Below are 19860 nucleotides of genomic sequence, written 5' to 3'. Positions count from 1 at the left end.
ACAATTGCAACATTTAAGAGGCATTTGGATGGGTATATGAATAGGAAGGGTTTGGAGGTATATGGGCCGGGTGCTGGCAGGTAAGACTAGATTGGGTTGGGATATCTGGTCGGCATGGACGGGTTGGACCGAAGGGTCTGTTTCCATGCTGTACATCTCTATGACTCTATGATCAAGCTTACAAATATAGGAAAAAAAGCTATTTATTCTTGGTGCTTCTCATTGGATGAATATGCCCGGAAGGTGTTCATTAGCTGCAGACCTATTGGTGGCTGGTTCATCCAAAATTGGCAGATTCTCCCACAGTGGATGTAGGTGAAGGTGTTATCATAGCCTCTGCTGGGGGCAACTGGATCTATACCTCTTCTTTTGTCTTTCCTGCAGTCTCTTTCTTTAGTTACTAAGGTCTCTGTAGCATTCTTGATAATAGCATCTCCAGGCGTCACGACCTATGGCCTGCATGTACCACTGGCAATGGTCGGTGTGTCACACAAAAGGGGCCATTTTCAGGGAGACCTTGAAAGGTTTGTATGGGGCTCTTGTTCCATTTACCAGTCATCAGCTCTCTGTATAATGTGACCTTGAGCAGGTGACTGTCTTCCATCCAGCAGCACAACCTGCACAACACTGCTCGATGTTGGTGATGTTTCCAGGACTACAAGGTTCGTGATGTGGCCCTATCACTGGATCTTGAGGACGTAGTCCTGATGAAAGTGCTCTAGAAGATATACATGATGACCAGACAGGACCCATGACTCAGCACCATACAGAAGAGTTGTGAGGACTACTGCTTTCAATGTGGTCTGCGCTTTCGGTTTGTGTTGCTCCACACTTGTTTGGACAGTCTGCCAAATGCGTTGTTTGCTTTTGAAGACCTCCTGACCACTACCTTGTCTACGGTGACATCCAACAATATGATAGTCCCCAATCAACTGAATTATGCTCCGGCCAAGAGGAATGCACTGTTTCCTTTTCTAATCCCATTCTCCACTGGTCATAACAAACTTTGCATTTAACCAAGATGGTGATATGGTCAATCATATAATTCTCAGACGGTATCAGCTTCAATATTAAGAACAGATCTGTCAGGTTTCTTCAGTCAACAACTACTAACCAGTTCATCAAAACAAACTTACTTAAACAAAGATGCAAAACTTTCTGAAAAACAGTTTGATTATACAAATTTGTATTTCTAACTTTCTAAGAAACTAACACACACATACACACAGAGACATACACAAGTCTGAAGAAATAAACTGCAAAGCATTAACTTTGGGTGGCATGGTGGCACAATGGTTAGCACTGCTGCCTTACAGCGCCAGAGACCCGGGTTCAATTCCAGCCTCAGGCAACTGGCTGGAATTCAGTTCCCGCCACTGGAGCACTCAGCACTCTGAGTGCTCCAGTTTCCTCCCACAGTCCAAAGACATGCAGGTTAGGTGAATTGGCCATGCTAAATTGGCTATAGTGTTAGGTGTAGGGGAATGCGTCTGGGTGGGTTGCTCTTCGGAGGGTCGGTGTGGACTTGTTGGGCCTGTTTTCACACTGTATGTTATCAAAAAAAAAGTTATCTAATCTTCAAAATACTTTGGCCAAGTAACAGTTCAACAAACAATAAAAGGAGGCCATTGATTTATGGTAATATGTGCTAATGGTATTCTGATTCTGAAGCTAATTTACAAACAAAAGCTGTTGGTACTGGGGTTCTTCTTGAAAAAAGTTGTGTTGTCTGAATGCCCTTTGGTTCAAACGATGGGGTGGATCCTTGACAAGTTTCCCTTGTCTACTCTGTCCAGACCTGTAATGATTTTGAAAGCTTCAGAATAATCTCTTCTAAGCCTTATCCTCTCCAAGGAAAACAGTCTCAACTCAGCCAATCAATTTTCACAACTGAGATGTCTCACCCCTGGAATTATCATTGTAAATCACATCTGCTCAGTCTCCAACAAATTCACTTTCTTCCTATAGTATGAAAGGTTTTCTTTTGCAATGGTAACACAAACTTATTCAGAAGTAACCTTGCTTGAATATTCCCAGCAACAGAAAGGAGGGTGATCCCACGGTAGTTTGAGCGGTCTGACTTTTCTCCTTTGGTTTTTATAAGGTATTGCATTTTAAAGTTTCAGTGAAATCCTGCCCCTTCCCAGTAGTCCATGAAAAGCTCACACAGCATGGCCTACAGTGTTAGGCCATTATGCCTCAAAGCTTCAGATGAAATTCTATTAAATCCAAGCCTTCGTGGCTTTCATTTAGTTGATGGCAATTATAGTTTTCTCCACAGTTGATCTCTTGTCAGTTCTTAGACAGGGAGTGATTGATGTGATTCTTGGCAGTATCATGCACCTTTTCCAAGATGGTCAAGCTTAGAAATGTAGGAGAACAGCTAACCAAAAAGGTGCAATTTACCTTTTTGAAATCCTGTCCAAATTTAATTCACGATTTATGGACAAGAAGATTTATCAATCATTTTGCAACACTATTGCATTCACATTCATAGTATGCATACATACTGATTACAGGACTGATATAAAGGCTTTTCTGTAAATTCCTAATACTGTAACTGCAAATTAAAGAAACAACCAGAAGCCCAGTCACAACCTGGTTCTGAATCAGCGTGCCTGTAATCAATGTGGCTGGTAACAAAATTCCAAAAACATGCAGCACTACCTCTCCCAAAACTTCAGACAAAGGAGTTGATATCTAATTTGTCCTAATTACTTCTATGACCCATAAATTTGCTGGATTTTTAAAGATTACAGTTGTATTATTTGCTGAAGTTTGAAGTTTCTAATTGAACATCTAAAGTTAAAGCTTTCTTTAAAAACAAATTGCCACTAACTTTCTGCTGGTTTGCACATCTCACCTGAAACCTATGATTGGGCACTCTTTGCAGATGTTACACTTTGCTTGATGTTTTGCAGTTTCAGCAGCTGCCACACGGTGTAGAACAGGCAGCCAGACCATGGACTGAGGCTCCAGTCTCATCCATTCCACGAAGTGTTTAACATCAATCTCTGGTTTGTTCTGGCCCTAGAGAAAAATAAAAGACATTAATAATTATATGAGTTTACGATTTGGAGATGCCGGTGTTGGATTGGGGTGTATAAAGCCCAGATAATGTATCGAAGGTGTTAGCACCCCTGTGTGCTGCTGTCTGTGCCATAATGTTTAGACTGATTCTAAAAAATGAATTAACAGAGTCTTACATGGATTCATGCAGTTTTTGAACAAAGTACAATGTAACTCTGCAAGTACAAATTCACCCCATAAACATGTGTGTCTGGGCGGGGGTTTGTGAGTGTCTGTGAGAGAGTGTGAGTGTAAGGGGGTCTAAGTTTGTGAGAGGGTGCATGTGTGAATGTGGGAGCGTGTGTGCCTGGGGTGGGGGGGGGATTGTGACAGTGAGTGTGTGTGTGTGTGTGTGAGTGAGTATAAATTGGTCTAGGTATGTGAGAGGGTGCATGTATGAGTGTGTGTGTGTGCACGCGTGCGCATGTATGTATAGCAGTGCCTGTGTGTGTGTACAGTGCAATGGTGGTCACCTGTAGTGTGACATGAACCCAAGGTCCCTGTTGAGGCTTAGCTATCAGCCTCTGCTCGGCCACGTTTTGCTGTTGCCTGTCCCGAAGTCCGCCTTGGAAGATGGTCACCCAAAGGTCCGAGGTTGAATGCCCTGCACCGCAGAAGTGTTCTCCAACTTGGAGGGAACACTCCCATCTGTTGACGTTGTGCGGTGCCCATTCATCCGGTGCCGTAGCCTCTGCTCGGTTTCACCAATGAACCATGTCTCAGGGCATCCTTGCCCGCAGCGTATGAGATAGACAACGTTGGCTGAGTCGCATGAGTACCTGCCACGTACACATGCCCCCATGCGTAGTGATGGTATTCATGTCCACACTCTGACACATCTTGCAGCACCTACCGTGACAGGGTTGTATGGAGTTGTCCTGAAAGCCGGGCAGTTTGCTACAAACAATGATCTGTTTGAGGTTTGGTGGTTGTTTAATGGTGAGCAGTGGAAGTAGGGGAAAGTCTTGGCAAGGTGCTCATCCTGATTGAAAATGCGTTGCAGGCTGCGAAGAACATGGCGTAGTTTTTTGGCTCCTGGGAAGTACTGGACAATGAAGGGTACCCTGTCGGTTGCAGCACGTTCTGTCTCCTGAGGAGATCATTATGATTCCTTGCTGTGGCATGTCGGAACTGGTGGTTGATAAGTTGAGCATCGTACCCCTTTCTTATGAGGGCATCCTTGAGTACTTCCAAGTGCCCGTCACATTCCTCCTCATCTGAACAGATCCAGTGTACACGTAGGGCTTGTCATAGGGGATGGCTGTTTTAATATGTTGCACTGTAGAAGGGGTAATACTGATGGGAATGCTACCATGTTGAAGGTACCCTCTCAGACCAAGAATAGATCTGCTTTTCAGATGGACATTAAAATCCAACAGTTTCAAAAAAAGAAACAAGATGTGTTCACTCAGTATTAAGGACAACGTTATGCTTTATCCAGAAAAGAACAGATTTACTAGTCAATTATTTTGTTGCTAGGTGTGTGATAATGCTGTGTATATACTGACAATTGCATTTGTTGAGATAGGTCACTGTACTTCAAAAAATCATTAATACGAAGGTTTTCAAAAGATTTCTCAGCAATGTCATAGATCTTTTACAAATGTGAGCCCAAGCTACAACTCACTTTAGCAATAAAGTACAGCTAAATATAACTAGTTTTGTATGAATGATGTAGAGATAGACTGTACTTAAAGAACAGTTGGGCATGGACTGGAAACACATACAAAACACAAAGGTTGCTGAATGGATGTTTAGAAAACAGAATAATTGATTAACAATGTGATGCAGACGAAAGGCAAGTAGTAAACTGCAGCCCGAGAAAATTCCTTGCGATAAATGTTCTCTATTAGTAGAACACCAATGTTTGCAGAGAGTTCTGGACTGATTAAATACCTTATGGTGGCTAGACAAAAGCTGATAAGTGGCTCAACTTACAGAGTCATAGTCATACAGCATGGAAACAGACCACTCGGTCCAACTCCTATGTGCATACCAGACATCCCAATCTGATCTAGTCCCATTTTCCAGCATTTGGCCCATATGTTGTGGTTCTGTTCGTCGAGCTGGAAGTTTTTGTTGCAAACGTTTCGTCCCCTGGCTAGGCGACATCATCAGTGCTTGGGAGCCTCCTGCGAAGCGCTTCTTAGATGTTTCCTCCGGTGTTTATAGTGGTCTGTCCCTGCCGCTTCCGGTTGTCAGTTTCAGCTGTCCGCTGTAGTGGTTGGTATATTGGGTCCAAGTCGATGTGTTTGTTGATGGAGTTTGTGGATGAATGCCATGCCTCTAGGAATTCCCTGGCTGTTCTCTGTCTGGCTTGACCTGTGATAGTAGTGTTGTCCCAGTCGAATTCATGTTGCTTGTTGTCTGCGTGTGTGGCTACTAAGGATAGCTGGTCGTGTCGTTTCGTGGCTAGTTGATGTTCATGTATGCGGATTGTTAGCTGTCTTCCTGTTTGTCCTATATAGTGTTTAGTGCAGTCCTTGCATGGTATTTTGTACACTACCTGTTGTCTGAGCGTGGCTGTTGGTTTGTGTGCCGTTATGAGTCCTAGGGGTCGCAGTAGTCTGGCAGTCAGCTCCGAGATGCTCCTGATGTATGGTAGTGTGGCTAGTCCTTTTGGTTGTGGTATGTCCTCGTTCCGTGGTCTTTCTCTTAGGCATCTGCTGATGAAGTTGCGCGGGTATCCGTTTTTGGCGAATACCTTGTATAGGTGTTCCTCTTCTTCTTTTTGCAGTCCTGGTGTACTGCAGTGTGTTGTGGCCCTTTTGAATAGTGTCCTGATGCAGCTTCGTTTGTGTGTGTTGGGGTGGTTACTTTCATAGTTTAGGACTTGGTCTGTGTGTGTGGCTTTCCTGTATACTCTTGTAGTGAATTCTCCGTCTGGTGTTCTCTGTACCATCACGTCTAGGAATGGGAGTTGGCTATCCTTTTCTTCTTCTCTCGTGAATCGGATTCCTGTGAGTGCTGCGTTGATGATCCGGTGTATTTTTTCTATTTCCAATAGGCCCATATCCCTCTGAAGGCTTCTTATTTATGTACCCATCCAGATGCCTTTTAAATGTTGTAATTTTATCTGCCTCCACCACTTCCTCTGACAGTTTGTTGCATACACGCACACCCTCTCCGTGAAAACATTTCCCCTCAGGTCCACTGGCACATGACATCCCAACTCCTATACTCAATATTCTGACCAATGAAGTGGAAGTGCTGGAGATGGACTAGGGTGGACAAAGTCAAAAATCACACAACACTGAGTTATAGCACAACAGGTTTATTTGAAACTACAAAGGTTTGGAACCCCGCTCCTTCTTCAGGTAGTTAGTGAGAGACAATATATCAGACACAGAATTTAGAAGTATAGGAGCAAAAGGTCATACAACTGATGCGAACATATTGAACAAACCCAGATGGCTATTAAGTCTTTAATCAGCTAGAATGGGGGTGCAGGTTTTGATTGATTAATGTGGAAATCCCAGAATTTCTTTCAAGTCACTGCCCAGAGATAACCAAAGGGTTTATCAGTATAAAAGAGTTGACATCGCAACTCAGACAATGATTTTAGGTGTGAGGCCTTGTTTCAAGCCTGTCTGTATCTTAACCTGGAGTCAGACTGGTTTTATTTGGAAAATAAGAATTTATAAAATGCCGCATTAACTGACTGTCTACAGATTGTGTGCTTTTTGAACAAAACAGAATGTACCTGCAAATACAGATCTACAAATACAAATTCACCCCATATACTTATATGGGTGTGTCACTGAGAGGGAGAGAGAGAGCGCCAGCATGTGAATGCGTGCTTGAGAGACAGTATGTGTGAGTGTGAGCAAATATGCGTGTGTGAGAGAGTGTGCGTATGAGAGTGTGTAAGAAAAGGTGTGTGTATGAGAGGGTCTGTGTGAGAGAATGTGTGTTTGTGTGAGTGTGTGTGAGAGTGTATAATGTGGTGGGATCACCTGTAGTGTGACATGAACCCAAGATCCCTATCCTACATATGTGAATCGGAGTATGTTGTTCAGCCGCTCAAGCCTGCTCTGCCATCCAATAGGATCTCTATGGCAGAGTTCCAAATGCTCCACTGCGTACAGTTCTGGTCACCACATTACCAAAAGGATGTGGATGCTTTGGAGTGGGTGCAGAGGAGGTTCACTAGGATGTTGCCTGGTATGGAGGGCGCTAGCTAAGAAGAGGTTGAGTAGCTTAGGATTATTTTCAATAGAAAGACGGAGGTTAAGTGGGGTCCTGATTGAGGTCTACAAAATCATGAGAGGTATAGACAGGGTGGATAGCAAGAAGCTTTTTCCCCAGAGTGGGATACTCAATAACTATGGGTCACGAGTTCAAAGTGAGAGGGGAAAGGTTTAAGGGAGATATGCAGAGTATGGAGGATGTCTGGAACACGTTGCTAGCAGAGATTGTAGAGGCAGACAGAATAGCATCATTTAAGGTGTATCTAGACAGATACTGAATGGGCAGGGAGCAGAGGGATACAGATCCTTAGAAAATAGGCGACAGGTTTAGATAGAGGATCTGGATTGGTGCAGGCTTGGAGGGTCGAAGGGCCAGTTCCTGTGCTGCAATTTTCTTTGTTCTTTGTTCTCTCATGCCTCTGAGAGTTGAAATTCCTCCCAATTTCAGCCTTAATTTGGCATCCTTTTATTCTGAGACTATGTCCTCTGGTTCGAAACTCCCCGATGTGGGAACTATCCTCTCAGTAGTTAAACTGCCAAGCCCCTTAAGAAACCTACCGGTTTTAATGAGAAGGGATCACCTCTCATTCTTTCATTCGAATGAGTCAAGTCCCAACCTATTTAACATTTGCTCATAAGACAATCCTTTATTCCAGGGATCACCCGAGTGAAACTTCTCTGAACTGCCCCCAATGAAATAACCTCTTTCCTTAAATAAGGGGACCAAAGCTGTTCGCAGTTGATATGGTCTCACTAGTACCTTTCGCAGGTGCAGTAAGACCTCCCTTCTCTTACATTCCCCTTGAAATAAAGACCAATAATCTATTAACCTTCCTGATTGACTGATGCACCTGTGTGCTAGCTTTCTGTGTTTCATGCACAAGTACCCCTAGCTGTCTTTTCGTGTTGCAGTTTTCTCCAGCTTTTCCCCATTTAAGTAATACTGTTCTTTTGCTGTCCCTTCCAAACTGAACAACTTCACATTTTCCCATGTTATGCTCCATTTGCCAACATTTCACCCACTTAATTAACCTACCAATATCTCTCTGCAAACTGTTGCATCCTTCTTACTACTTGTCATTCCGCATATTTTTGTGTCATCTGTAAACGTGGTTCCAGAACATTCACGTCCTTTCTCTAAGTCAGTCGTTGGGACACTTGCCATTTCAGGGTACCAGTGTCAGCATCATACACTCCCAGGATGGATCCTTTAGCCTGTTTCAATAATGTACTTTGATCTCAACTTTAAAAAGGACATTTCCCTGTGAAATATCCATAGGTCTGGATGTTTTGCATTATAAATTAGTGCGAGATAGAAAAATGTTTTTTGTTGTTGGCCCTTATAAACTGGTGGAGAAAGTGAGGACTGCAGATGCTGGAGATCAGAGCTGAAAATGTGTTGCTGGAAAAGCGCAGGTCAGGCAGCATCCAAGGAACAGGAGAATCGATGTTTCGGACAAAAGCCCTTCTTCAGGAATGCCTGAAGAAGGGCTTATGCCCGAAACGTTGGTTCTCCTGTTCCTTGGATGCTGCCTGACCTGCTGCGCTTTTCCAGCAACACATTTTCAGCCCTTATAAACTGGTGTAGAATACACTTACATGTTGGAAGCAACTGCGGACACTTGGTTCAATGTTGCTGCCTCCAAATGAAGCTACCTCGCCCAGCTGCCGAGGGATCTGGACTGCATCATGAAGCAAAAGGCTCAAGCTTCGTTGGTCGCACAAGTCTGTGGATTCAGCTACTTGTTTGAAGAGATCTGCAAAAGTTATCAACAAGAAAAATACTGATATTTCTCATCTTGTAGGAGATAGTTGAGAGCTCAATATATCCAACATATAGAAAATAGGTGCAGGAGTTGGTCCTTCGGCCGTTCGAGCATGCGCCTGAATCATAGTTCCTTACAGTGTGGAAGCAGGTAATTTGGTCTATCAAGTCCACACAGACCATCCAAAGAGCATCCACCCACAAACACCTACTCTATCCCTGTAACTTGCATTTCTCATGGCTAATCAACCTAGCCTGCACATTCCTGCAAATCTTCAATTGTCTTGTTTTGTAAATTATGTCAAAATATTTTGCTAATGAAAGTTTTACGCATATTTACTGTATGTATTCTTTTCGTTATTTTGTTATCTTAATTCTCTATTTGTGAAAACCTTTTAAAAATAACTTTTATTTGTTTAAAACAATGGATATTGTATGTTTCTTCAAGGAAATTACTTTGTCAATTTCTTACTCGATTGTAAATTTCAAACCTCTCTAATATTTCCTTGCAATCTTTATGTGACCTGGAAGACAGGGCTCATTCATAAAGTCATAGAGTCATATAGCATAGAAACAGTCCAACTCCTCAGTCTAGTCCCATTTGCCAGTACTTGGCCCATTTTCCTCTAAACTCTTCCTATTCATATACTCATCCAGTTGCCTTTTAAATACTGTAATTGTACTAACCTCCACCATTTCCTCTGGCAGCTCATTCCATACATGCACTCCACTGTGTGTGAAAAAGTTGTCCCTTATAAATTTTTCCCCTCTCACCCTAAACCAACCTATGGAAAATACTTTTTCTATTTACTTTATTCATTCCCCTCATGATTTTACAAACCATTATGAAGTCACTCTCTGGCAGTTGGTGGGGGGGGGGGGTTGAGTGAGAGACAGCAAGAGCCAGAGAGAGATAGGGACCCTTGCTGTTTGTGGAGTATATTAACAATTTGGACTTACACATAGGAGCACTGATCAAGTCATTTCTTAATTACACAAAAATTGGTCAAGTGGTAAATAGTGATGAGGATTTCAATGGACTGGTGAAGAAAATAACAGACCATAGGATCAAAGGCAAAGTGCCACATTGGATTCAAAACTGACTGCCAGACAAGAACAGTAAACTCCAGGAGGATATCAACAGACTGGTCAGCTGGGCACAGCCAACGGAACTCAACCTGGAAAAGAGTGAGGTAATGCAATTGGGAGAGACAATAGACAATAGGTGCAAGAGTAGACCATTCTGCCCTTCGAGCCTGCACCACCATTCATTATGATCATGGCTGATCATCCTCAATCAGTATCACCATAACCCTTGATTCCACTATCCTTACGAGCTCTATCCAACTCTTTCTTGAAAGTATCCAGAGACTTGGCTTCCACAGCCTTCTGGGACAGAGCATTCCACACACTCCCCACTCTCTGGGTGAAGACGTTTCTTTTCAACTCTGTTCTAAATGGCCTACCCCTTATTTTTAAACTGTGTCCTCTGGCTCGGGACTCACCCATCAGCAGAAACATGCTTCCTGCCTCCAGAGTGTCCAATCCTTTAATAATCTTATACGTCTCAATCAGATTCCCTCTCAGACTTCTAAACTCAAGCGTATACAAGCCCAGTCGCTCCAGTCTTTCAACGTAGGATAGTCCCGCCATTCCGGGAATTGACCTCATGAACCTACTCTGCACTCCCTCAACAGCCAGAATGTCTTTCCTCAAATTTGGAGACCAAAATTGCGCACAATATTCCAGGTGCGGTCTCACCAGGGCCCTGTACAGCTGCAGAAGAACCTCTTTGCTTCTATACTCAATTCCTTTTGTTATGAAGGCCAGCATGCTATTAGCTTTCTTCACTGCCTGCTGTACATGCATGCTTGCTTTCATTGACTGATGTACAAGAACACCTAGATCACGTTGTACTGCCCCTTTACCTAACTTGACTCCATTTAGGTAGTAATTTGCCTTCCTGTTCTTGTCACCAAAGTGGATAACCACGCATTTATCCACATTAAACTGCATCTGCCATGCATCTGTCCACTCACCTAGCCTGTCCAGGTCACCCTGTAATATCCTAACATCCTCCTCACATTTCTCCCTGCCACCCAGCTTTGTATCATCAGCAAATTTGCTAATATTACTTTTAATACCATCATCTATATCATTAATGTATATTGTAAAACGTAGCAGTCCCAGCACTGATCTCTGCGGTACCCCACTGGTCACTACCTGCCATTCCGATAGGGAGCCGTTTATCACTACTCTTTGTTTCCTGTCAGCCAACCAATTTTCAATCCAAGTCAGTATTTTGCCCCCAATATCATGCGCACTAATTTTGCTCACTAACCTCCTATGTGGGACTTTATCAAAGGCTTTCTGAAAGCCCAGGTACACTAGATCCACTGGATCTCCCTTGTCCATCTTCAGAGTTACATCCTCAAAGAATTCCAGAAGATTAGTCAAGCATGATTTCCCCTTCATAAATCCATGCTGACTCTGACCTAACAAGGCAAGGGATCACACTACGGATTACTGAAGATACCAGGATACTGCTTGGGTTGAGAGTTCTCTTGGAATCATAGTGTGTAGAAGAGGCCCTATGGCCCATCGAGGCTGTATCATTACAAATATGGAACTACCTTCGCTTGTCTAACTTTCACACACTACACCTTAGCATTTAATGTTATGACATTTCAAGGGCTCTTCCAAGTACTTTTCAAAGGTTGTGAAGTTTCCTGCTTCAACTTCCAAACCTTTACCACACTATAGATGAAAACTTTTCCTCAATTTCCTTCTAAACATCCTGTCTTTCATTTTAAAATTATACCCTCTTGTTATTGATGCTTTAACGATGGGGAACAATTCTTTCTATTCACCCTTTCCATGCCTCTCAATGTTCTATGCCTCTATCAGGAACCGCTCCCTACCCCAACCTCATCTGCTTCAAAGAAAACCGCCTTAACTTTACTAGCCTCTCTTCATAGCTAAAATGCTCCATCACATGCAACATCTTTTGTATCTCTTCCAATGCAATTACATCCTTCCTAATGTATGGTGACCAAAAGGGCACACACTATTCCAGCAATGGCCTAACCAAAATTATAAACAGCTCCAACATGACCTCCTTACGCTTATAATCTATGCCATGACTGATAAAGGCTGTCCCATATGTCTTCTTGACTACCCTACCTATTAGTCTGACCTGACCCCTTCAGGGATTTGTGAACAAGCACCCAAGGTCCTTCTGCTCCTCTAAGCTTCCTAGTGTCCTATGATGCATTAGATTTAGATTTAGGTTTTATTGTCATGTGTGCTCAAATATATGGTATGAGAATACAGTGAAAAGTGTACAATGTCGCCACACACGGTGCCATCTTAGGTACAAAGTATCTATGTGCAAAATCTTAGTTACAGGAGTAGAGAAATAAATAAGCTACAAAGTTCAGCACTGCAGTCTTCTTAGTATAACTGTAGAAAAATAAAGAAATAAAAGTTAAGTAGTCCAATATTACAATCCTTTCTAAAGCCATGGGCTTGCAGACACTCCAAGCTGTGCTTTCCCAAAGAGGGCTTACTCTCCTCCAGCCGGGCTAAGAACCGCCCATGCTTGCCAGTCACTCTCGCCACTGCTGACCTTAATGCAGCAAAGCCTGGCGTGCCCAATGAAGTACTCGCTTGTCTTATTCCTTCTTTGGTTAAATTCTATCTGCCACTGTCCTGGGCGGCACGGTGGCACAGTGGTTGGGCGGCACGGTGGCACAGTGGTTAGCACTGCTGCCTCGCAGCGCCAGAGACCCGGGTTCAATTCCCGCCTCAGGTGACTGACTGTGTGGAGTTTGCACGTTCTCCCCGTGTCTGCGTGGGTTTCCTCCGGGTGCTCCGGTTTCCTCCCACAGTCCAAAGATGTGCAGGTTAGGTGAATTGGCCATGTTAAATTGTCCGTAGTGTTAGGTAAGGGGTAAATGTAGGGGTATGGGTGGTTTGCGCTTCGGCGGGTCGGTGTGGACTTGTTGGGCCGAAGGGCCTGTTTCCACACTGTAAAGTAATCTAATCTAAGTAATCATCATTAGACTCATTCCCATCTGACCGATCTAGGTCTGAGCTACGAGGAAAGATATGATAGGCTTGGGTAGCTTTCCTTGGAGCAGAGAGGTTGAGAGGGAACCTGGTAAAGGTATATAAGATTTTGAAGGGAATAGGAAGGGTCGCTGGAAGGTGTTTTTTTAAAATTCTAGACAGGTCAATAACCAGGAGGCACAGATTGAAGTTCAGAGGTAGAAAGCTAAGAGGAGAGTTGAGGAGAACTTATTTCACACAGAGTGGTGGGAATCTTGAACTCATTGCCTGCAAGTGTGAATGAGTCAGAAATTCTCCTAATATTTAGGCAGCATTTAGATATCCACTTGCGTTGCCGTAGCCTCCAGCGCTTATGGGCCAAAAGATCAAAAATTAGATGAATGTAGTCAGATTGTTGTTGACCAGTGCAGATACAATGGACCAAATGGCCTCCTTCTGCACAGCAAACATCTATGAATCTAAAATTACACAGCTTTTTCTTGAGGCATTTCTCCGCTTGCCTGACTCTTTGTAAATGTGAGGCTCACAAAATGAATCCTTTTATTAAGAGTTTCCATCTTGCTGAGAAAACGTCAGGCCAATTTACATCTGACAACCTGCTCTGACAACTGTGCTCACATTTTGATAGCTGCGACAATCCACAACATTCTAAATCAATCAACAATATTCCAGAAATGGTAATTTTCGCAAACTACCAAAGCTAACAGATGCTTTGAAAATATTGAGGAACTAAACCTGGATGTATCAAAAACTAAGCAGTTCTTCTTTGGACCATTGTCATATGTACAAGTTTCAATGAAATATGCCTCTTAGTTTTTGAGATATATTGTTGTCAAGCAGAATAACAAATGGGCAAAAACATTACCTCAATTGCAATAGTGATGATATTTAGAGTCATACAGCATGCCTACTTATTTTTCCCAGTATTCTAATGATGAAAATATTATTGGTAACAAAAACAGCTGCGAAGGTTAGTGTCTTTGGGAAACAGAAGCATCATACATACTTAATGTATCATATATGTAGCAGACATGTACTGTGCAGGATCTGCAAGGAGCAGGTTTTGACTTCCATTCGTAGCAGTAGTGACTAAGTAGAGAAATATACTAATGCAGCAAAAGTTTTATTAGCTGGCACCTATGGGACCTGGAGTATGCTGGATGATCAAATATTCCAGTTGATCAATAGGTCCACATTGATCAATATTACACATCATTGTTATACTTTATTTACAGCATAAATAATTTAAATAATAATGCAGCTTTGACTTACTGGCAGAGAGCCTTCTCATTTACACCCTCACCTGACTACCTGACATTGCAGAGATCATGGGAATACAGTAAACATCCAGTATTTCATATATATAATTTTTGTCAGTTTATCGAGTGTGCCTGTTTGTTGAAACAAAGTTTGCTGTACCTACAACTTACATGTGTATTGGCATGACTCAATACTTACACTTGTATTTTTCCTCCAGGTGACCCTTGGATAGACACATCAAGCCAATTTTCAAAGACAGCACTCTGATTCTTCCACTCCTACCCCTGGAAAAGGAAGTTGCAGAATGTCACTGATAGGCTTTACTTATTTGAATATGTGATATGTGTTCGACTGGGGTGAACAAAGTTAAAAATCACACAAAACCAGGTTATAGGCCAACAAGTTTATTTGGAAGTGCTTGTTTTTGGAGTGTTGCTCCTTCCTCACGTAGTTGTGGAGCAGGATCATAAGACACAGAATTTATAGCAAAAAATCACAGTGTCATGCAACTGAAATGATATATTGAACAAACCTAGATTTCTGTTAAATCTTTCAGCTTTTAGAATGGGTTGCGGATTTCGGTTCATTAATATGTAAATGCCAGAGCTACTTTTAAGTGACTTAAAGATCAGCCATGTTGTTTTCCCTATCTGAACAGGTAAGCAACATATATAATTTTAATACACATATATATATTAAATAAAATATATAGAGAGATTGCCTTAGTAATTCTTATACAATTAACTTGTACATATTTCTTTTGTTATGAAGTCAAAAGAGTGGATGTTTACTTTAAGAGAGAGAGAGTGCTTTACCGAGCTGAGAAATTTTGACAATCTGACAGAGATAAACTGAAGGATGACCTGTCTGGAAAATACCACAATGGAATAGTTAGTGCTCTTCAGGATATTGTTGGGCTGAAAAATCTGTTATGAAAGAGACTAAAAGGCTGGGTTTGTTTTCCTAGGAGGAGATGCTGAGGGGGGCATCTGATTGAGGTATAAAAATTTATGAGACACATAGGCAGAGTACATTGTCAGAATCTTTCCCCATGGCATACATGTCTAAGACCACATGTTTAAAATAAGGATTAAATAGTTTAGAGGAAATCTGAGAAAAACTTTTTTCACTTAAAGGGTGGTAGAAATATGGAATGCACTGTCTGAGAGGGTGTGGAAGCAGGTACTCTCACAATAGTTAAGAAGCATCTGGATTAGCACTTAAAATGCCAGGTCATAATAGGCTATGGACAAAGTGTAAGTAAATGGGATTGGTGTCGTTTGCCGTTTGTTGGTCAGCATAGACATGGTGAACCAGAGGCCTGCTTCTATGAGGGTAACAGGAAAATTTACTCTACATCTGGTTGTATGTTCTCTGGCATTAACTGGGTGATGTTCACACTGTGTACTTTATACGTGTCATTCTCCAGCATTAATATTTGTCACAGTGAAGAGATAATCAATATTTGATCCTGCACAGACCTGACCAGATGGAATCAAAGTGTATCAGTTTCAATTTTATGATTTGAAACAGAGGTCACTTAACCTTTCAACTATTTTATCTGTTTAGAGGGGTGACCTTATAGAGGTTTACAAAATTATGAGGGGCATGGGTAGGATAAATAGACAAAGTATTTTCCCTGGAGTCCAGAACTAGAGGGCATAGGTTTAGGGTGAGAGGGGAAAGATATAAAAGAGACCTAAGGGGCAACTTTTTCGAGCATAGGGTGGTATGTGTATGGAACGAGCTGCCAGAGGATGTGGTGGAGGCTGGTATGATTGCAACATTTAAGAGGCATTTGGATGGATATATGAATAGGAAGGATTTGGAGGGATATGGGTCAGGTGCTGGCAGGTGGGACTAGATTGGATTGGGATATCTGGTCAGCATGGATGGGTTGGACCAAAGGGTCTGTATCCATGCTGTACATCTCTATGACTCTATAACTGAAATGAAATTAGAACATAATGAAACCTTATGTCAATATATTAGGGTTGATTTTAGTCAATTGACAATCTTCACATTTACTTAGCTGATCGAACATATATCAAAATCCAATATGTAGAATGCAGCTTAATGCACTTTAGGACAAGCTAAAGCATATATGCGACATTAAAGTGTAAATCATACATACGTATCAAAGACGTTCAGCAGCCAGTTTAAACACATGTCGACACAGAGTGGCACATTGACCAAGTCCTTGTGGTTTTGTTCCAAACCATCATAAATGGTTGTTAAACAGTTGATTCCTTCAGTCACATTCAGAAGTTGCTCATTTTGTGTCAATTTGTGCTGATCGAAGATGCGTTGTGCTGTGTGCAACTCCAACAGATCCACTACAAAGGATGAAGAAAATGAACTTTGATTGTGGTTTAACTTACTGGAGCTTTTTAATAAAATTAATTCCTTTAGTTGACCTAGAAACAAATATTACGATTCAGAAAAGTATTCTGGAATGACAGAAACAGGCTGTTTCATTCTCAAATACAATAAGTCAAATCTGACTAGGGAACTGTCAGTGACGCTGGTCACATTCTGTAGTTCTATTTGTAACCACTGCAGAACAATAGTGGAGGAACAGTAGCTTTGTATGCTGTTAAGTTCTCCTTAATATTTGTGATACAGGATTCAGAACAATTTAACCTAACACATCTATCTCTTTCCAACTATATGCATTCGCACAGTGTCCAAATCCAAGTACTATCTAATTAGCTCTTTCCCAGGTTTCAAAATCATGCATCTTCCAATCCCTACTTTCAAAATACTGTGTCATCCAACCCCTACTTTACTTCTGGCAATCAACATTCTTTTAAATCACAGTTTATGTCACAGCTATTAATTTTTTATTCAGACATTTTTGTTAATGTTAAAAGGTGCTCTGTTCTCTAGGTCTTGACCTAGTTTTCTCTTGTAATGTTGTTGTTTTTTCATACACATGGTGCATTCTACAGTGTCTACCAAAAACAAATAGTAGTTGAAGCAAGCCTCAGTTCAATGCTAGTTCACATGATGCCAAGATAACCTGGCAAACTTTGTCAAAACACCAAATGACAATTGAATCACTCTAAGTGTAGCAGAACCAACGTAAGTGGTGGTGGTGGAGGGTTGTTTTTCAGACTGGAGGCCTGTGACCGGTGGAGTGCCACAAGGATCAGTGCTGGGTCCTCTACTTTTTGTCATTTACACAAATGATTTGGATGTGAGCATAAGAGGTACAGTTAGTAAGTTTGCAGATGACACCAAAATTGTAGGTGTAGTGGACAGCGAAGAGGGTTACCTCAGATTACAACAGGATCTGGACCAGATGGGCCAATGGGCTGAGAAGTGGCAGATGGAGTTTAATTCAGATAAATGTGAGGTGCTGCATTTTGGGAAAGCAAATCTTAGCAGGACTTATACACTTAATGGTAAGGTCCTAGGGAGTGTTGCCAAAGAGACCTTGGAATGCAGGTTCATAGCTCCTTGAAAGTGGAGTTGCAGGTAGATAGGATAGTGAAGAAGGCGTTTACACCTCCAAACCTTTATTGGTCAGAGTATTGAGTACAGGAGTTGGGAGGTCATGTTGCAGCTGTACAGGACATTGGTTAGGCCACTGTAGGAATACTGCGTGCAATTGTGGTCTCCTTCCTATCGGAAAGATGTTGTGAAACTTGAAAGGGTTCAGAAAAGATTTACAATGATGTTGCCAGGGTTGGAGGATTTGAGCTATAGGAAGAGGCTGAACAGGTTGGGACTGTTTTCCCTGAAGCATTAGAGGCTGAGGGATGACCTTATAGAGGTTAACAAAATTATGAGGGGCATGGATAGGATAAATAGACAAAGTCTTTTCTCTGGGGTCGGGGAGTCCAGAACTAGAGGGCATAGGTTTAGGGTGAGAGGGGAAAGATATAAAAGAGACTTAAGGGGCAACTTTTTCACACAGAAAGTGGTACATATATGGAATGAGCTTCCAGAGGCACTGGTGGAGGCTGGTACAATTGCAACATTTTAGAGGCATTTGGATGGGTATATGAATAGGAAGGGTTTGGAGGGATACTGGCCGGGTGCTGGCAGGTGGGACTGGATTGGGTTGGCATATCTGGTTGGCATGAACGGGTTGGACCGAAGGGTCTGTTTCCATGCTGTACATCTCTATGACTCTAAGTGAAATCTAACGGCAATATGAGGAATGAAGCTCTCAGAGATATACATTAATGTGACTGAAGTCATTGATCTTTTCGGCTTCTTGCCCTCTCATGGGCAGCGAATACCTGGTCCATGAGCACTTGCTGCTAAAAAAAATTCCTCCTTACATCCCCCTTGATCTTTTCCTTAAAACGTGAATGTGTCCCCCTGTCCTTGTAACATCATCTGTTAGACAAGGAGACACAACTTTTCCATGTCTATCCCAATGTATCATAATCCGTACATCGCCATTAAACCTCTCACCAAATCGTCTTTGCTCCAACAAAACAGCTTCAGCTAAACCTGTCAATAAAATGTTACATTTCTGAAACAAGTCGGGTAAACTTCATTGTTATTACTCATTGTTATCCTCACTATTATTCTTGAAGTTTAGTGACCACATCTGGGTGCAATACTGCAATCATATTTCAAGGTTCAGGATAGCTTATTGTCTTTTACATTGCATGAGCTAGATTATACACCCCAATCCCACAGATATGAACATAGAACATAGAACAATACAGCACAGAACAGACCCTTCGGCCCACGATGTTGTGCCGAACATTTGTCATAGCTTAAGCACCCATCCATGTACCTATCCAATTGCCGCTTAAAGGTCACCAAAGATTCTGACTCTACCACTCCCACAGGCAGCGCATTCCATGCCCCCACCACTCTCTGGGTAAAGAACCCACCCCTGACATCTCCCCTATACCTTCCACCCTTCACCTTAAATTTATGTCCCCTTGTAACACTCTGTTGCACCCTGGGAAAAAGTTTCTGACTGTCTACTCTATCTATTCCTCTGATCATCTTATAAACCTCTATCAAGTCACCCCTCATCCTTCGCCGTTCCAACGAGAAAAGGCCTCTTACTCTCAACCTAGTCTCGTACGACCTATTCTCCATTCCAGGCAACATCCTGGTAAATCTTCTCTGCACCCTCTCCAAAGCTTCCACATCTTTCCTAAAGTGAGGCGACCAGAACTGCACACAGTACTCCAACTGTGGCCTAACCAAAGTCCTGTACAGCTGCAACATCACTTCACGACTCTTGAATTCAATCCCTCTGCTAATGAACGATAATACTCCATAGGCCTTCTTACAAACTCTATCCACCTGAGTGGCAACCTTCAAAGATCTATGTACATAGACCCCAAGATCCCTCTGTTCCTCCACCTGACTAAGAACCCTACCATTAACCCTGTATTCCGCATTCTTATTTGTTCTTCAAAAATGGACAACCTCACACTTGGCAGGGTTGAACTCCATCTGCCACTCCTCAGCCCAGCTCTGCATCATATCTAAGTCCCTCTGCAGCCAACAACAGCCCTCCTCACT

At 42.3% G+C, this 19860-nt stretch overlaps 1 protein-coding gene across 10 annotated transcripts in view; it reads right to left on the bottom strand.

The window, feature by feature from the left end:
* Window positions 1-19860, bottom strand: part of LOC122557037 (utrophin-like) — a 688507-nt gene that overhangs the window by 87772 nt on the left and 580875 nt on the right. For all 10 annotated transcript variants that reach the window (XM_043704260.1, XM_043704256.1, XM_043704261.1 and 7 more), the window contains 4 exons: window positions 16490-16691; window positions 14554-14639; window positions 8859-9016; window positions 2864-3030 (listed from right to left, as the gene is read on the bottom strand). In XM_043704260.1, the coding sequence (XP_043560195.1) occupies window positions 2864-3030; window positions 8859-9016; window positions 14554-14639; window positions 16490-16691 (613 nt within the window). The remainder of the gene's footprint in view (window positions 1-2863; window positions 3031-8858; window positions 9017-14553; window positions 14640-16489; window positions 16692-19860) is intronic.

The sequence above is a fragment of the Chiloscyllium plagiosum genome, chromosome 15, assembly GCF_004010195.1.
Source record: "Chiloscyllium plagiosum isolate BGI_BamShark_2017 chromosome 15, ASM401019v2, whole genome shotgun sequence".
Classification (NCBI taxonomy): Eukaryota; Metazoa; Chordata; class Chondrichthyes; order Orectolobiformes; family Hemiscylliidae; genus Chiloscyllium; species Chiloscyllium plagiosum.
This window is presented reverse-complemented; position numbering and strand designations above follow the sequence as displayed.